The sequence below is a fragment of the Rhodnius prolixus genome, unplaced genomic scaffold, assembly GCF_049639745.1.
Source record: "Rhodnius prolixus isolate KJV_2025 unplaced genomic scaffold, Rpr scaffold_17, whole genome shotgun sequence".
Taxonomy (NCBI): Eukaryota; Metazoa; Arthropoda; class Insecta; order Hemiptera; family Reduviidae; genus Rhodnius; species Rhodnius prolixus.
This window is the reverse complement of record NW_027411626.1, coordinates 3,880,168-3,896,429: the sequence shown is the minus strand read 5'-3', so window position 1 is coordinate 3,896,429 and position 16,262 is coordinate 3,880,168. Positions and strand designations below refer to the sequence as shown.

Genomic DNA, 16,262 nt, shown 5'->3' with positions numbered 1-16,262 from the left:
TCTTCAACACTTAATTATTAATGAATTTTCCTACATCATTTTTAAGTATTCAAGGTTTAAAAAATATATACATTTATATTATTCCACATGATTTAAGTGAAGAAAGAATTTTCAATTCTGAGAAAGAGGGATGGTAGATAGTTTGGAAAGTATGTAACAAGTTAAATATTGATTTTCCTTTTTTTATGTAAAAATAAATAGTTTTTTTTTCTAATTTTTTAAATTAAAATTCAACTTTAAGTTGCTCAGGTTATAAAAAATGTAGTCCCTGGTTACTTCATTACACAAATTTGCCCAATTGTTTGAGACACAGAAATATTGATACTGAGTGCAAAAAAATGTGCTTTAATTTTTTACAACAACAAAAAAAAATACAAATATATATTAAAACTGTGCCCTCTACTATTTAAATAAATATTCTATTTTATATTTTGAAGTTATAAATAATTGAAAATCCACCAAGTCTGATCTTAAAAAATATACACGAAAAGTTTATGAAGTTGATTATTGGGTTTCTTGTCTCCTAACTTGTACAATGCTATATTAAACAATATATTATGATAATGTCACACTTGTACAATGGAAATATATTTCCACAAAAAAAAAAAAGAGAAAAAAAAATGTTATAAATAAACAATTCTATTCATTTACAATTGTTGTTTTGTCTGATTGTTGTCCACAGTGAAAATGCTTCGCCGGAAACATTCATTTTTCTAAAACTTTCCAGGAAACATTAACTGGTCGCAATGAGTTCTACGAAATCTTTTTCTAACTTTGGTAATAGACTTTAATCTGAGTACGAATTGTGGAAATGCCTCCCATTTCGCGAATTTCTAAGTACATGAGTGGTGAGCTCTTGGAATTAGAGTTCTCAAAGAAATTTTACGGTAATAGGCTGACGAAAACACATCATAAGGCACGGATTTAAATAGGTAGTTATCCACCGAGAATGTTTCAAAACTAGTTTTGAAAAAAAACAAAATCTTTTTGCGTCATTAATCGGATCAACATAGTCCAGCTATATTTGCTCCTTTAATCTACCTTATTTTCATTAATACATACTTAAACTGCCATCACTTCATGCTGATTTCTCTTCAATAATATTATCAATATCAAAGCATATTCGAAATGATGTTGGTTTTTATCAGGCAATCTTTGTCTACTTGAGAGACACGCGCGTTTTCTGTACCTGTTTGAATTTCGAGTTCCGTTGGTAAACCTTTAATTACTTTGCGCACGACTAAAAATTTGAAATTTTCTGAAACTCTACTGCTGGTAATTGAAGCGGATTATATGACATTAGAAGGTGATCATAGGGTTTCGTGTTTGATAAGTCTGAAGTCCGGGATCGTTTATCGTATCCCTAGACATTCCTAAATCTCATTCCCCAAACGGACGTTTTTTATAAGACGCAGAAACGAAAATTTACTTCAGTTGAAAACCTAAAATCAATTTTTTACTTTCTTTTTTTTTGCCGAGAAACTTACGAACAAATATAATGATAGGTCTTATGCAAAGTTAAAGTAACCCTGGAAGTAACTTAGAAAATAATGTCTTTCAAGATGGATGCTTATTTCTAACAAAAACCTGCACCAAAAATTATTACATTTATAACAAACACCAAATATTTTATTATTCCTAATTTCACACAAAAAATCAACAATAATTAATTAAATTTTCGGCCTCTAGAACGACAAAATACTAGCTTTCAATACATAATTTTGTGTGTGTGTGTTTAAATTACTTAAAACTATAAATTTTGCTTGTCTTTTATTTTTATTGTCCCTATTCCATCATTCAACTTAAATAAATTTGAAATCAACCTCAATATTTCACTTCAGATAAACTTTCTATGATATGAGAAGGTTATACTATAGAAATGGCTCAAAGTGAAAACAAAATCTGGAGTGCACTCTCATGACTTCCTTATACTGCAATTCTCGATGTTGTAAATTTACATTTTTTTTCAAACTTCAGATAGAGAGCATTCTTTCTTTTTCTTACATTCAATGTAAAGACATTCCCTAACTAGATAATGACAGTATTGCCAACTTGTCAAATTCTTGATTTTGAGTTTTTACCGGGGAAACATCCGTTTTGAGGTCCCATAAATCCGAATAAGTGGAACACAGGAAGTTATGTTTAAAATTACGTTAACTAATTCTACGTTTTTATTTCGAAAAATATCTGCTAAATTTTCACTTAAATTGCATAACATATTTATATCAAAAACTTTATTTGAATAATTTCTTTGGGACAATTCGTTTTGGTCATTTTGAGGAGTGTTAAAATGTTCCTCTAAATCAAAAACTCGGGAATTATAGTAAGAGAAACGTCGTGTGAGTGTCCATACCAGAATTTTTAATTCAGAAAGACTTGCTCGGGAGTGGTTTACTTTGATGTCTAATTCATTCAGGCGATTCTCTATAGACGATTGCTTTCTTCTTAACATATTCTTTTACTTATGCTTTATCAAATAATTTAAGTCTTTTGTACTATAAAAATACAGCGTAAAGTCTACTTTAATTACTTAAGAGGATATTGCGTTTCAATTTTTTGGTATACAGTACATTTTATATTTTATTTTTAAATTCAATGTAATTCATCTGAACACTGTAAATAATATTTAAGTAACTTTTCTTTCGTAAAACAGAAACTCTCTCTTAGAGAGAGTTTCTGTCAAAGTGTCGCTTGACTTTTTATATGTTAATAATTATTTACTAAAAGTAATCTTATTCATGGCACTTGGTTGTTTTCTATTTAAAAAGTGAAAAATTTCTTCTATCCAATAATATTTTGTCAATATTATCCATCATCTTTCTGTAAGAGTTGCATTTTTGGCATCTTCTATAATTTTTAAGGCACCTTTTTCAATTAAATCGTTGGCAACATCCACACCTAATTTTACCGCTTGTCTAATATGATACTTTCCAAGGCATTCTACTGTAACGCCACAAAATGATATTTCGCTTAAGCTGAAAAAAGAAAGAAATTAACATTAGTTTCTCTTCCTAAAATTTTCAATATTCTAGCTTAAAGACTGTCTTATTAAATAAACGCATGCATCGCCAGGCTATGGACAGCCTTTCTGTGGGATCGGTCAGAAAGGTGGTGAAATATCCTTACACGAATTGTCTTAACTGTGAAGGGCTAGTTCGGCTCTTCGGGAAAGAAAAACCCATTCCTTTATTGTTTGCAAAAGAGCCTCTCACCAAACTCCTTAGTTAAATAGACAGGACTGGAAGGAATGCTCTAATTGTGGGTGCCACAATATACCCTCAGAGTTTAGAAAGAGGAGTAGGCTTCTTGTCCTACTCTTGTCGTATCTATTCTAATCTACAGACTGCCTTCAATCTTCGAATGCTTACAAAATTGATGATGGAACAGATTTAGAAAAACGTTACATATAAACACTAGATAAAAAATCACAATATAAAAACACAATACAAAAACTACAAAATTCAAAAGACTGTGACTCACTCATCTCCACTTTGTAAATCTGGTTTGATGACCGTAGTGCTAGCAGTCTTCTGTAAAGTTTCACTTCCGTCTAAACTCCAGACAGCAGCCGTCAGATATAGTCTTCCGTCAGAAGTTTCTAATCTTGAATGTACAGCTACTGGTGCGCTACATCCCCCGCCCAACGTGTTCAGCAAACTTCTTTCAGCAATACAACAGAATGCCGTATCAACATGATACAGTCCGGCAAACAGTGGGCAATCCTTTTTCCTGCATTCAACAGCCAGCGCACCCTGACCCACAGCGTACAGCATATCTGTTTCAAGCAGGACCTGTAAGTAAAGATTTTTTTTTTGTATGATTTAGTGTATAAAACCAATTTTGTAGAATTATCACATGAAAACTAATGGAACACAATACTAGTGTGGAAAAGTCACGCACTTTTCGACAACAAATCTTCTAGATGTAAATTTCCTTCAGATTTTTGTCAAATTGGGAATTTTAACAAAAAAATTAATCTCCACTAACTATATTTAAGTGATAAAACTCAAAAGTACATAATTCTCTAAAGTAGGGTTCAAAAAAGCAAAATTGATGGATGCTTACATTAGTGTAACGAGTTTAAATTTAAAATGTTTAGCTTTTGTGAGGGTGGCTCTCCTGGATTAAGAGAACCAAGCGTTCCAGGGAAGTTCCTGGTTAGATTAATATCCGTTAGAAATTACTGCTCCCTAATACAAATTACTGCAGCCTTCTTCAAACACAAGGTCATGTACAAAGGAAGGGAAGAGAAACTGCTTTAACTACTTAGTGTATGTTAAGAAGGTATTCATTCAGTCACTGACATTGAGTTCCGTCAAGATAACAAAATTGACCAGCAGGCATTGAATTATTCACCAAATGAGCTCTCCCCCTGATTGGAAAGCGAGTGGTGAGCGTTGACCTTGGTGCTGTAAATCGGTGTTTCTACCTCTTCTTTTAATGTGAACAGCACTAGATAGACTCGCTAGCAAAATAAACGCTACAGAGATGCTCTTTAAAAACATATTACCCAGGAGTAATATGACAAGAGCTGATAACACTATTAGCGCGGTAAAGTCTAAAACTCGGTAATCTGAAATGATATAGCCACGTTAACTGGATCTACATCTACGCGCCTCATGGCGCAAAGAAGATAGGAACAGAAGATAAAAGAAAAAAAATTAATACCAACTTGGGATATACGATCTTCCCAGCCCATTCTGTGTACACCAGCAACCGCCAGAATAATGCCATCATAGATTCCTTGGTTTAATTTTTTTAACCGCGTTTGTAAGTTACCTCTTATATCTTTTATTGTGAGCTTAGGAAAGTTACGCTTTAATTGCGCCGCTCTTCTAAGTGAACTTGTACCTACAAACAAAAATACCTCCATAAAATAAGCACTAAACAATTATAAAAAAAAGGTTCATTCTCCTAAAAAGTTTTACCAATAATACTATTCTCAGGCAAACTGGCTAATGTTAAACCTCTGTGCTTGGGATGTAAAAGAAGCGCATCTCTTGCATCTTCACGCCTTAAATTAGAAATATTTTTGTCAGTCACATTTAATTAATTAATTAATTTAAAAGTAAGTTAATCTTCATTTAACTAAAGTGTCTGAAGAGAACATCGGCGTCTGTAGCCTTTTCAGAGCTCCTGCCGGCTTTAAGAACTTCCCCTTTGATACAATTCTCAACACTTTTCAATGAAGTGTATGGCTCCTAAGAAGACAAATATAACAGCATACTTCAGTTATAAATGCAACTTACTCTAAAATAGCACCCAGCGCTAATCCTGAAGGAAGTACAGTCGGCAGATCTTTCAATGAATGCACCAGTAGATCTACTTCATCATTCAATAAAGCGGTTTCTAATTCTTTGGTAAATAAACTTTTTTGGCCTATTTTAGGCAAAGGTTTATCTAAAATCTGATCTCCAGTAGTGGTCATGGTAACTGTAAGAAAAAACATTTAAACTGATAATTTTTGATAAGGCATCAGCTCACGTTTTACTTTGTATTCTTTTAAATTACCTACCTATTTCATACAAGTAATTAGGATAAATTTTCTTTAACTCATCAATTACAATGTTAGTTTGTATTAAAGCCAACTAAAAAAAAAACTTCTTTAAAAACTGCAAACTGGGCCTAAATCTTAATACTTTTTAAAGATAATATTTAAATTTTACCTCACTTTTACGGGATCCAATTTTGAAAACAGGTTTCCCTTCTGACATTTTTTAATTACTTTAGTACTGTAATATATATTTAATAGCTTAAAACACGAATCGGCGACCTACTTTTACTAGTGAACTAATCACATTTAATGAAAATTTCAACAGAAAACATTTAAAAGAATATCTACATGTTTGTAAGACTGGGATTATATTAACTCAATTTTTCCACCTTTAAAGATGAAAATAAAATAAGTAACAAACTTAAAAGAATGACTAGTCAAAAATAACTTTCTGCAAAACGTCCGCTATACCCTTCCATTCGTAACATAATCTGGAAGTGTGGCCAAATCATGTTATGGAACTGATCAAATACTGGCCAACCAGACATGCCATCACATCTACACGTACGTGGCGGGGAGGTTTCAAGTTTAAATTATAATTGTTAAAGTTATGTTACGAAATAGGAAAAAATCATCGTATTATGGTGTAGAAGTGGTTAAAAAGCTAGATTCATTCCCAAAAGTAAATAAAGATGAATATGTGGAAAGATCGAGCATAGGAGGTATCGGTAAGTAACAATTAATATGATCTCTTTACCGGTCTATTTGTTTACATATACTAACTTCTCACATACCTTTTCTTATATTTTTCTTATCAGTTTATTATCTCAGAGATTATCTTCGTTTGAGATAGCATTCAGAAATTCAAAACTTGTCAGTAATGAAAATTTTACCTTCTGCAGGTTATGATTGTAGAGTCTTTAATTTATTATTTATGATCTGATTGGAATAGCAAAATGAATTAATTAGACGAATATATCAAAAATATTTTATGTTTTAAGTATGAAATGTCACAAAGTGCCTCAAAAATGTATATACATAAATACATTTGAGCATGAAACTTTCTGTACCTTGAAAATAGATTCTTTAGAAAACCCTGAAAATGAAAATCAGGCTATTTATTTTATCTATTGTGTAAAACGAAATTTAAAAAAAGAAAAAGAAAAATATCAGTCAATTCATAGTCTGATACGTTGCTCCTAAGTGTGTAATATTTGAATGCATTCACTAGTGTACAAACATAAAGGTACATTCCTTTCATACAGTAGTGTTCCTGCTAATGACTTCGACATTCTTGGGAGGGCTTTACAGTTGATACTCGCTAGTAAGAAAATTTGTATCTTCCATTTACACAGAAATTGGTTCGCATTTAAACCCAGCAATGATTATTCTTTTTGGACTTTCAATGATCGGGATGATGTAACTTATTTTCTCGGGTCCAACCTAGCCTTTTCATTCTACTTTTTTTGGAAATTAAGTTTAGCATAAAGCTGCTCACTACAGATTCTAGTTTTAAGTAGTTTGTCAAATTTAAACGTTTTTCTCATTAAATGTAGACCCCTTTTCATGACAAAAAAAATTATATAGTTATGTAAAATAGACTCATATCTTCTTTTTTATATTTTAGTTTCAGTTGTAACATTTATAATTATTTTTTGGATAATCATTTATGAAATTAAATATTATTATGGGAGTAATGTGAATTTTAAATTTGCACCCGATACACAGTTTGATGCCAAGTTGAAGCTTAATTTAGATGTAACAGTTGCAATGCCTTGCCATAGTAAGTTGAAAATGTTTATTTATTTTGTAAAAATGATAACTCCTTAGGATGATTGAAAATTTTCTTCTCTTTCTGTTTAAAAAGGTATTGGAGCCGATATTGTTGACTCGACAAATCAGAATTTATTAATGTTTGGCAATTTAGAAGAGGAAGATACATGGTTTGAAATGAGTGAAGAGCAGAGATCGCACTTTGAAGACATTAGACATTTTAATTCCTATCTAAGGGAAGAATACCATGCAATCAATCAACTGTTATGGAAATCTGCTCATTCTTTTCAACCAACTGGAAATAGTGGCTTCCCTCAAAGGTTGATCATTGAATGCCAATTGTCAGGTTTGTTCCATCAGGCAATAAGTGATCAGTTGCCAATTGGTTTGTAATTATTTAGAGCATATGCCTCTACAATTTTGTTTTTTTTTTTCAACTTCCAAGAGCAGAGCAAAAAAGCGGCCTATTGTACATGTCCTCTGTTGGTTGTCAGATTGCTTTGATCGATATTAGGATCAGTTTGAAATTTGAATACTTACTCTCATTATGCTACTTACAATTACAAACCAGAAGTTCGGATGGAACTGGCCTCCCTTGTTTATATTGCTAATAATACTTTTATATACCTTTTTTTTATTTTCTTTTTTTTTAAGACATGACAGTCCTGACCAGGAACCTGATGCTTGCAGAATTCATGGTTCGTTGGTGTTAAACAAAATCGCAGGAAACTTACATATAACCGCTGGTAAATCGTTTCAGCTTCCAGATGGACATATTCATCTGCCAGCTTTTATCTTACCATCTTCATATAATTTTTCGCATCGTATTCATCATTTTTCATTTGGTGATTCCAGTGCCGGAATTATTAATCCATTGGATGGCGATGAAAAAATTACTGATGAACGTTAGTATAGTTTATTTTTTTTCCGGTTTTTCTTCTTCCCAGAAACATCTTTTCTTGCAATCAAGTCATTCTTTGATTTTTTTTTTTTTAGTTACTGCAGTTTTTCAATATTTTGTCGAAGTAGTGCCGACTGATGTTGAAACGTTTCTATCAAAAGCCAATACTTATCAGTATTCAGTTAAGGACCACATGAGGATTATTAATCATGAAAAAGGTAATTTTCTTCATTTTCAAACAACTTGATGTTATCAAGAATGTAGAACTGCCCACCTCCAAAGGTAGAATAGAAACTTTTTTGCATTAAAAAAAACAAAGTTTACGAAATGATTTAAGACATTTTCCAAACTAGTAAGCAAGTAGTGGCAGTGAGGGGTGAATATTTGAAGTTTCTTAATGCTTGGCTTTGTTTTTTTTTGTCTTAGAACAAAGCCCCACACTTTCTGTGGTCGAAAATGGGCACTCAGAGCGTGCTTCTATCCTCAGTACTGTGCAGCAGATGTGGCATAAATAGGCCAAAATAAATGTTTTTTATTGTTTGTATATCTAAACACTTCTCAAGTTTTCTGAAGAGGAACAGAATACTATTGCCTCGGGCACATTACAACCTCATGGCTTTTCTCAGAGTTTGATTCACATCCTAAAATGATGGACTTTCTTCAGTTGAATCAATCTTTTACAAGATTCTAGCTGTTTTTTTTCTCTATTGATAAGCAATTACTCGTCGAATCTTTCTAATTGTAGCTTTTCTCTCTATCTGTTGGAGCTTTTTTGCACTTTTTTTCATCACTTCTTGTGTGTACCTCTTTACAAACAAAAACGTTGTATCATCTGAGTGTATGATTAACGATTACTCACCGATACATATAGCTTTGTCAATCTGACAAAATAAAATTTCCTAATTGATACTTTATATTTCTCAGGTTCTCATGGAGTACCAGGTATTTTCTTCAAATATGATGTGAGCGCTTTAAAAGTAATTGTAACACAATCTCGAGAGCCATTATTAAAATTTTTTATAAGATTATCATCAACCGTTGCTGGAGTTTTTATAACTGCAGGTACAATTTATTATTAAGCTACTCCCTTCCCTTAGTTGTTTAAATAAAACTAGATTCACAAGTTATTAATTCACCTAATGATTAGATCTGTATTAACAGAAAGAAAGAAAAAGTTTCTCTTTCCTCAGTTTATGTAATTAATTTTGTTTAAAACATCGACATCTTCTGAAAAACGTGCATTTCCTGTGAAGACATGATTTAAAAAATTTGATATCGTAATACTTCCTCAAACCAGGAGTTGAAGTAAAAAAATAAATAATAAAATATACGCGTAATTAATTAATTTACATTATTTTATTTGATTTTCAAAATTAATAATTTAATTATTAATTTTTTTAAAAAATAAGAAATTTATTTATTTTTTTAATTTTTAAGATGTACATCGCCTAAAGATGATTTTTGTTTTTTAGGTTTTATTAGCAGTTTGGTGAATATTTTAATAAATCAACTAAAAGGACTGAATGAATCACTAAAAGTAATTCCTCGCGAACAGACTGTCAACCACTGCGCCAATGTGGCACATCCTAATAATAAAGTAGCTGAGGAAGAGAAGATAATTATTTAATTCCAATTATGTATGTTTTAATACATAATTTTATTATATAACTTTTATTTTTTACGGTCCCATATTTTTTCCTACATCAGTTGTGTATGAGTCGATAATCACAATTGAGGTATACATCAACTCCAGCTCCTCTTGTTTCTTTTGTCCTTTATTACAAAGGAGTCTGTTGTAAAGTTAAAAGATGGGAAGAACGACTGAGGCATTTACACTCTCTGGTGATGACTTACGATACGTAAATGAGTATCTAGTCCGTGCCGCCTAACAAAACTTAGTCAGAAGAGTATGTTTGACCCCTATTGAGTCAATAGTACTCCAAATAATCCAAACTTTATAGCCTACAACTGCTACTATCGACAATAAGTCTTCAAGTGAGCAATGGCAAGTAAGCAAAGACATCCAAGCGGTAGTTGTGGCAGTAACTTATAAGGACAAGGTGATTTTAGAAGAGAATACCCTCGACAGATTTTAATTAGTGATAGTTCGGCGGCAATCGAAGCTATTAGATTTTTTATCAGAAACTTAACAATACGGCAACTCTTCCAACAACCATTGAACATATAGCCTTGAGCTGTATAGCCTTGGAAAAGGTAACCATGTGCGAAAATTTAAGGCTGTTAACTTTAGAGGTTCTAGTCGAACCTGCAAGAAGCCGGATTGGTTTCATGTTTTGGGTTTAGTAACACGTTAAAAGAAAATGAAGGCACAGGAATTTTCAAGTGGATGCCCCGGTGGGTAAGAATTCGACCAATTTTGAAGAAGTCTACCTACGCTGAATGGACGCAAGTGAGTTAAAGGATTAAAAACTTAGAAGTTGGTCGTAATGAAAAGATTGTACTAGCTGACTTCTAGGCTGAAATTGTGGCCATGATCAGGCCTTTAGAATCGGAAAGTAACATTATAGAGAGTGTCAATAGTATTTATACACTAAAATGAAACGCTGATTACAGCTGGTTTCTCAGTAGATTTCAGCGATAGGATAAGCAATAGAAACTTTAACACAGGGGTAGGCCCCTGTTTTCGCTACGTTTCCTAGAACCTAGTTCATGCTTTCAGGACACTTACAAGGCGTGCTTATTTCCAGCAAGACTAGCATCGAGTAGGTTTGTGTGTGCTTTGCGGAAATATGCTCAATAGAGGGGGCTTGACAGTTAGCTAGCTTACTAGAAGTTGTACCGTACTAATTCTACTAGCGCTAATTAAATTAAATAATGTACCTTATAATTTTTTCGCACTATAAGAGAGAATCTATTTCTTACAAACAGACAATCTAAATGTGTCACGCTGCATTTTTCATTCTGACATTTTCTATTTTGTTTAAAGGATTTGAATTTTGTTAACATCTTCGTAGCACATAAATTCTGAACTTCTGCACTTCCGCTTTTTTCATTTGTTGAAATCCAGAAGCCTAGTCTTGGAATGTGTAATTGCATACACCGAAAGCTTCTAGAAGGGAATATTTCATTCCTTAATAAATGAGGCCAAGAACACGTTCGGCCGATTTTGAGTATAATATACGTACCTAAAGTACTCTGTCGACTACATAAATACTCATTTATTTTTAAAGATTAGTAGAAGCATGTTTGATTTATGTTTATGTCTTTAATATTTGTTCAACTTATTATAATCTGCCCCCTCCCAATAACTTCTAATGTAATTTGAGATATATTACTTTTGCTGTACTTTTAATATTGAAGTGTTCATGTTAAAAAAATTTCAATCAGTATTAATATCATCATATTTCTCCATTTTTTTTTAACTCTAGTGTAAAAATATTTAAAATTGCTTCCTCATTAATCGCATAATAAAAAACATAAATGAATATAAAATAACAACTATGTAAGTAAAATTTTAATCTAATAATACTGCTATTATTAACAAAAAGTTTAGGCTTAGAAGCCACTGTAAAAAAATAAATAAATAAAAGAGTCTATTGATAACACTGCAGCTATAGGAATGTTTACATTTTGAGAAGCTCTCACGCTGTCGGCTTGCTAGCTGTTAGTTTGAGTTACCTACCACGTGTTAAGTTGCGTTAGGCAGCGTGAAAATGGGAAAGCCGGGTAAGTATTTTGTCTATGAATTTATTCTGTTTATGTCAGTTGTTTTTAAAATTGGCATACAATTTGAAACACACAATACTAAACCTTTAAAGTTATTTCGTCAATTGTTTGACATACCTCTACCATGCTTTTCAGTGTCTAATCCTGAAAGCCTTTTGTAAGAATTACAAATGTATTTGAAGTACAAAAAAAATTTTAATTTCAAAATACAAAAATTGGTTTAATTATTTTGAATTAGTTCATATTAAATAAAATACATACATAAATAATGTGAGGTTAGTTTGTTGGTTCGTTGAATTTTGTCAGTTTTGAGCTAGTTATGCTTATTTCTTTTTATGTAATTAATGCTGTTTTTGTGACAAATATGTTTTAAACTAACATCGTCATTCATGCTTACAACCAATTTTTTGATTTAGTAAATAAGTAAAACAAAAATAAACCATTTTACCTTGTTAGCCATATATTTGCTTCATAACAAAAGACTTGGATTTGTTGTATTGTTTTGGGGAAAAAGTGGCTTCTAGGAAATGTTATTTGTTTCAATGTTTTTGCGAACAAAATATCCCATAAACTAAAAATCGCAAGCAGCTGAACTTTTTAATTTGAATTGGCTCTCATCAGGAAACCCTGTATGTAGCAATCAAAATTTCATAACCGAAATTGTACCACCTTATTTGCTGTTTTAAGAATTTGTCGGAAAGTGCTCTGACGATTTATTTGTAAGGTTAAGAATGTTAATCTGCAATATTTATTTGAAAAATATTTTCGGGGAAGATCGATTAATGATACTTTTAGGTGAGAGGTTGATATTCTTCCATCTAAAGTGTATTTTCTCTATAATATGTGTGGTATATTGCAAACAGCGTATTAATGTGTTACTATGTCGAGATTTTAGAAAATTAAAACCAAATTTTTTATTGAATGGTTTTTCGAATATGTATGCTTCGATTTTCTCTCTAAAAGAAAAAGTATTTGAATATTTTTTTTTGAAAATTATTTTTGGATATTTTGAGGTACAATTTGAAAGGTACTTGTAGTCAGCTCTATGTATAAGGCATTCATAAGAAATGCTTTGGTTCTGTGATAAATGAATATTTGTATTATAATTCTGCATATTTCTCACATGTTGAGAGAACATTGCTTACTGTTTTTTCAATTTTTTTTTTTTACAGGATTTAGTGGAGGCGGTGGAGAAAGGCACAGCTTTGGTGGTTTTGGAAGTCGTGGAGGAGGAGGAGGAGGTGGTGGTGGCCGCGGAGGCGGTGGAGGGCGTGGCGGTGGAAGAAGATTCAGTGAGGGTGGCGGCCGTGGTGGCGGAGGAGGTCGTGGGGGTGGCCGTGGAGGCGGAGGAGGTCGTGGAGGTGGCCGAGGAGGTGGATTTGGAAGAGGAGGTGGTCGTGGTGGCGGCAGAGGCGGAGGCGGAGGCCGTGGAGGCGGTCGAGGAGGTAAATTATCTTCCATTTTAGTGCACTTAGTTTGTTTGCTTACTGTGTTCAGAAACTATCGCCATCTTGGCCAACTCTTGTGTTTCAATTTAAAGTGAATAAATTCATGTGATATCCCCTAATTCATTCACAACAGTTATTAAGGACCTACTTCATTGGCAGATTTCATTGACCGACAGTGCCAGTTTGCATGAATAGAATGTTCATTTTTAACTTTTTTAAAACATTTTACAAGGTCTCGTTAAAGTGATCGTATGAAGTCAATTATCCATTTTTCTAGTGTAATTTATAAGTTTTTTGTTTTTAAATTATTACATAAATGGTTGTAAGAGAAAGGGGTGATAGATGTACACTGTTAGTAACCATATTTACTTTATGTGCAGGTTTTAAAGGAGGTTCTAATGTATTAATTGAACCACATAGGCATCCCGGAGTATTCATTGCCAGAGGTAAAGAAGATGCTTTAGTTACTAAGAATTTAGTACCTGGAGAAGCGGTCTATGGTGAAAAGAGAATCTCTGTAGATGTATGTATTGTTCAGATTTATGTTCTTTGTAATCATAACATCAATCAACATTATATGTATGCATTATAAATGTAAATATATTTCTACATTTTTTTTTTGTTCTACAAATTAAGGAAAGCGACGGTACAAAAATTGAATACAGAGTATGGAATCCATTTAGATCAAAATTGGCTGCAGCAATTCTAGGAGGAGTAGATCAAATACACATGCCACCCGGATCGAAAGTATTGTATCTGGGCGCAGCTTCTGGCACAACTGTATCTCATGTGTCTGATGTCGTTGGTCCAGTAAGTAGATATTTCCATGACCGGAATTCTGCACGATTACGATACTTCCTCTTGGATAATCACTTCTTTAAATAATTTTGTTACTTCCTATTTGTTTTTACAGGAAGGACTGGTTTACGCTGTAGAATTTTCACATAGATCCGGAAGAGATCTGCTGAATGTTGCCAAAAAACGTACCAATATCATACCAATAATAGAGGATGCCCGACATCCTCACAAGTATAGAATGCTAGTCAGCATGGTGGACTGTATCTTCGCAGATGTCGCCCAACCAGATCAAGCCAGGATTGTTGCCATTAATGCGCACAATTTTCTGAAGAATGGCGGACATTTTGTTATCTCCATTAAGGTAATTTCAGTTCAGATGTGTACCATTAACAGTGTAACTAAATATTACTCAGTAGTAAGGGTTTTAAAAAGTTACAGTTTTTTAGAACTCTAACTTGAGAAAGTATTGCGATCTAATTAAATGTTGGAAATTGAAACTCAAAAGATTTACGCAAGGCTTGTCTGACAGTGCTTAAGCTCTTTCTTTTAATTCACCTCCAGATTTGGAGCGTCTGCCGGAATAATCTAGAAAGAAAGGAAGAATAGGTTCGGTTCTTCCTCGCCAGGGAGTAATAGTGGTTTAACATATTTTGGATCTAACGCCCAAGACTCGTTAACACCGGTCATTAAGTGTTCATAGTTTGTACCAGTGAAGCTAAATTTTTATTAAATCCGTAATTAATTGGCATCTTTAAACCTTGATCAATATCATGCTGGAGCTGAAGAGCTCTCGCTGAAAAATCGGTGCCTGTCTACTGCAAAGAAGTCTTAATCGAAAATGTTCAGTGTAAAGTTGAGCCATCGATCTTGTTTTCTGCTCTTAAGGGGTGCATCCCCTGTTGCGAAAGTGCATTTTGTATTACGATATCATTTCAGAGTTATAAGCGGATATACAGTACATGTAAGTTCCTTCTTTTTTGATTATAATGCAAAGCGTTCCCAAGTTAGTCGAAAAAAAAAATCAAAGAAATGTCAGAAAACACGCAATCTGTTTTGGGGTGGATTTTTGTGAATTTTTCTCAGAAGTAACAAGTTTTTCTCTCCTGATTTAACCTGCACAATTTAAATTAAAATTGTTATTTCTCTTTCCTGTGGGCTCCATTAATTCTTTTTAAATTTGTAAATTATAATATTTATTAATCCTTTTATAATATTTTTTTTTTATTGATTACTGATATTTTTTTTTAAGAAAATGAACTGGCAAAAGATCTGTATCATACAGGACCTTGCAAATCTGTATCATCCACTTGTAATCGTGTGAAATAGTTCATGACTATTTCATCAAGTTGTTCTTGCTGGCCATTTGGTGTCATTGAATGATTTGAATTGAATTATACGTTGATACATCAAATGGATACATTTGGCTTCAAAAGTTTTTTAATGATTCTAAACATTTTTCATAAATTTATATAAAAATTTATGTATATATTTTGTTTTTTTCTAGGCAAACTGTATAGATTCAACTGCCCAACCAGAAGCGGTGTTCGCCGGTGAAGTGAAGAAACTTCAGTCTGAAAAATTAAAACCACAAGAACAGTTAACCTTGGAACCATATGAGAGGGACCATGCGGTGGTTGTGGGTATTTACAGGCCGCCAGCCAAGAAGGCGTAGTCCTTCTGCTTGTAGGAAGTGAACTATAAAATTGATTTCTCTTTTTATGTTTAGGGGGGCGCTCAAGTTCCAAGAGAAGAGAGGGTCCACTATTATGTGGTCCGTGACGTACAGAAAATGTAATGTCTTTCTTTTTTTTTTTTTTTAAATTAATTTTGCAATTCTTCATTGCAAAAAGATGAATATTTTTAATTGTTCAAATTGTTTTTATAAATATTATGTAAATTAGACTGCAGATTAAAAAATATATTTTAAACCAAGATTTATTTGTTTTGAGCTTTATTACTTCCTTTTGAATCACTGAGAGGTTCTCTTTCGCAGTGATCACACTTATCAAGTACTTTGTGAAGTGGCCATACCTGTTTAGATAGAGTTCTAAATGTGAAATTGAACAAATCTCATGTAATATGTTTATGTTAGCCTTCACCCCTGCATATTAAACAAATGTGCCCTTTAGTCCATAGAAAACTTAAAATTTCATTAGAGTAC

At 32.7% G+C, this 16,262-nt stretch overlaps 3 protein-coding genes across 6 annotated transcripts; 2 read left to right on the top strand and 1 right to left on the bottom strand.

Moving 5' to 3' along the window:
* Positions 1 to 154: 154 nt before the first annotated feature.
* Positions 155 to 12,450, bottom strand: Hmbs (porphobilinogen deaminase-like protein l(3)02640). 3 transcript variants are annotated; one of them, XM_074139098.1, is made up of 8 exons: positions 12,304 to 12,450; positions 6,289 to 6,433; positions 5,516 to 5,588; positions 5,250 to 5,433; positions 4,929 to 5,014; positions 4,673 to 4,851; positions 3,481 to 3,791; positions 155 to 2,975 (listed from the first exon to the last, which is right to left on the bottom strand). In XM_074139098.1, the coding sequence occupies exons 4-8, from the start codon at positions 5,426 to 5,428 to the stop codon at positions 2,813 to 2,815; spliced, it is 918 nt and encodes a 305-aa protein (XP_073995199.1). In that variant the 5' UTR covers positions 5,429 to 5,433; positions 5,516 to 5,588; positions 6,289 to 6,433; positions 12,304 to 12,450; the 3' UTR covers positions 155 to 2,812. The 3 variants fall into 3 exon arrangements, with proteins under 3 accessions (XP_073995199.1, XP_073995198.1, XP_073995200.1); XM_074139097.1 differs by lacking the exons at positions 6,289 to 6,433; positions 12,304 to 12,450 and adding an exon at positions 5,667 to 5,807; XM_074139099.1 differs by lacking the exons at positions 5,516 to 5,588; positions 6,289 to 6,433; positions 12,304 to 12,450 and adding an exon at positions 5,667 to 5,805.
* LOC141459727 (endoplasmic reticulum-Golgi intermediate compartment protein 2) lies at positions 6,087 to 9,836 on the top strand. 2 transcript variants are annotated; one of them, XM_074139094.1, is made up of 7 exons: positions 6,087 to 6,222; positions 7,122 to 7,277; positions 7,362 to 7,587; positions 7,922 to 8,172; positions 8,264 to 8,386; positions 9,093 to 9,230; positions 9,641 to 9,836. In XM_074139094.1, the coding sequence occupies exons 1-7, from the start codon at positions 6,105 to 6,107 to the stop codon at positions 9,793 to 9,795; spliced, it is 1,167 nt and encodes a 388-aa protein (XP_073995195.1). In that variant the 5' UTR covers positions 6,087 to 6,104; the 3' UTR covers positions 9,796 to 9,836. The 2 variants fall into 2 exon arrangements, with proteins under 2 accessions (XP_073995195.1, XP_073995196.1); XM_074139095.1 differs by lacking the exon at positions 6,087 to 6,222 and adding an exon at positions 6,454 to 6,818.
* On the top strand, positions 11,703 to 16,035 carry Fib (rRNA 2'-O-methyltransferase fibrillarin). Its single transcript, XM_074139100.1, has 6 exons — positions 11,703 to 11,855; positions 13,028 to 13,300; positions 13,684 to 13,826; positions 13,940 to 14,113; positions 14,217 to 14,462; positions 15,606 to 16,035. The coding sequence occupies exons 1-6, from the start codon at positions 11,843 to 11,845 to the stop codon at positions 15,771 to 15,773; spliced, it is 1,017 nt and encodes a 338-aa protein (XP_073995201.1). The 5' UTR covers positions 11,703 to 11,842; the 3' UTR covers positions 15,774 to 16,035.
* The last annotated feature ends 227 nt before the right edge of the window (positions 16,036 to 16,262 follow it).

Bases quoted from the DNA above. Each gene is read 5' to 3' on its own strand.
- Hmbs (XM_074139097.1), bottom strand. From the start codon at position 5,714: ATGTCAGAAGGGAAACCTGTTTTCAAAATTGGATCCCGTAAAAGTGAG. The intron at 5,589-5,666 runs GTAAAATTTAAA...TTTTTTTTTTAG, and splicing joins TTGGATCCCGTAAAAGTGAG to TTGGCTTTAATACAAACTAA. The intron at 2,976-3,480 runs GTGAGTCACAGT...TTCTTTTTTCAG, and splicing joins GATTTACAAAGTGGAGATGA to CTTAAGCGAAATATCATTTT.
- LOC141459727 (XM_074139094.1), top strand. From the start codon at position 6,105: ATGTTACGAAATAGGAAAAAATCATCGTATTATGGTGTAGAAGTGGTT. The intron at 7,278-7,361 runs GTAAGTTGAAAA...CTGTTTAAAAAG, and splicing joins AGTTGCAATGCCTTGCCATA to GTATTGGAGCCGATATTGTT. The intron at 8,173-8,263 runs GTTAGTATAGTT...TTTTTTTTTTAG, and splicing joins TGAAAAAATTACTGATGAAC to TTACTGCAGTTTTTCAATAT.
- Fib (XM_074139100.1), top strand. The intron at 13,301-13,683 runs GTAAATTATCTT...CTTTATGTGCAG, and splicing joins CCGTGGAGGCGGTCGAGGAG to GTTTTAAAGGAGGTTCTAAT. The intron at 14,114-14,216 runs GTAAGTAGATAT...TTGTTTTTACAG, and splicing joins TGTCTGATGTCGTTGGTCCA to GAAGGACTGGTTTACGCTGT.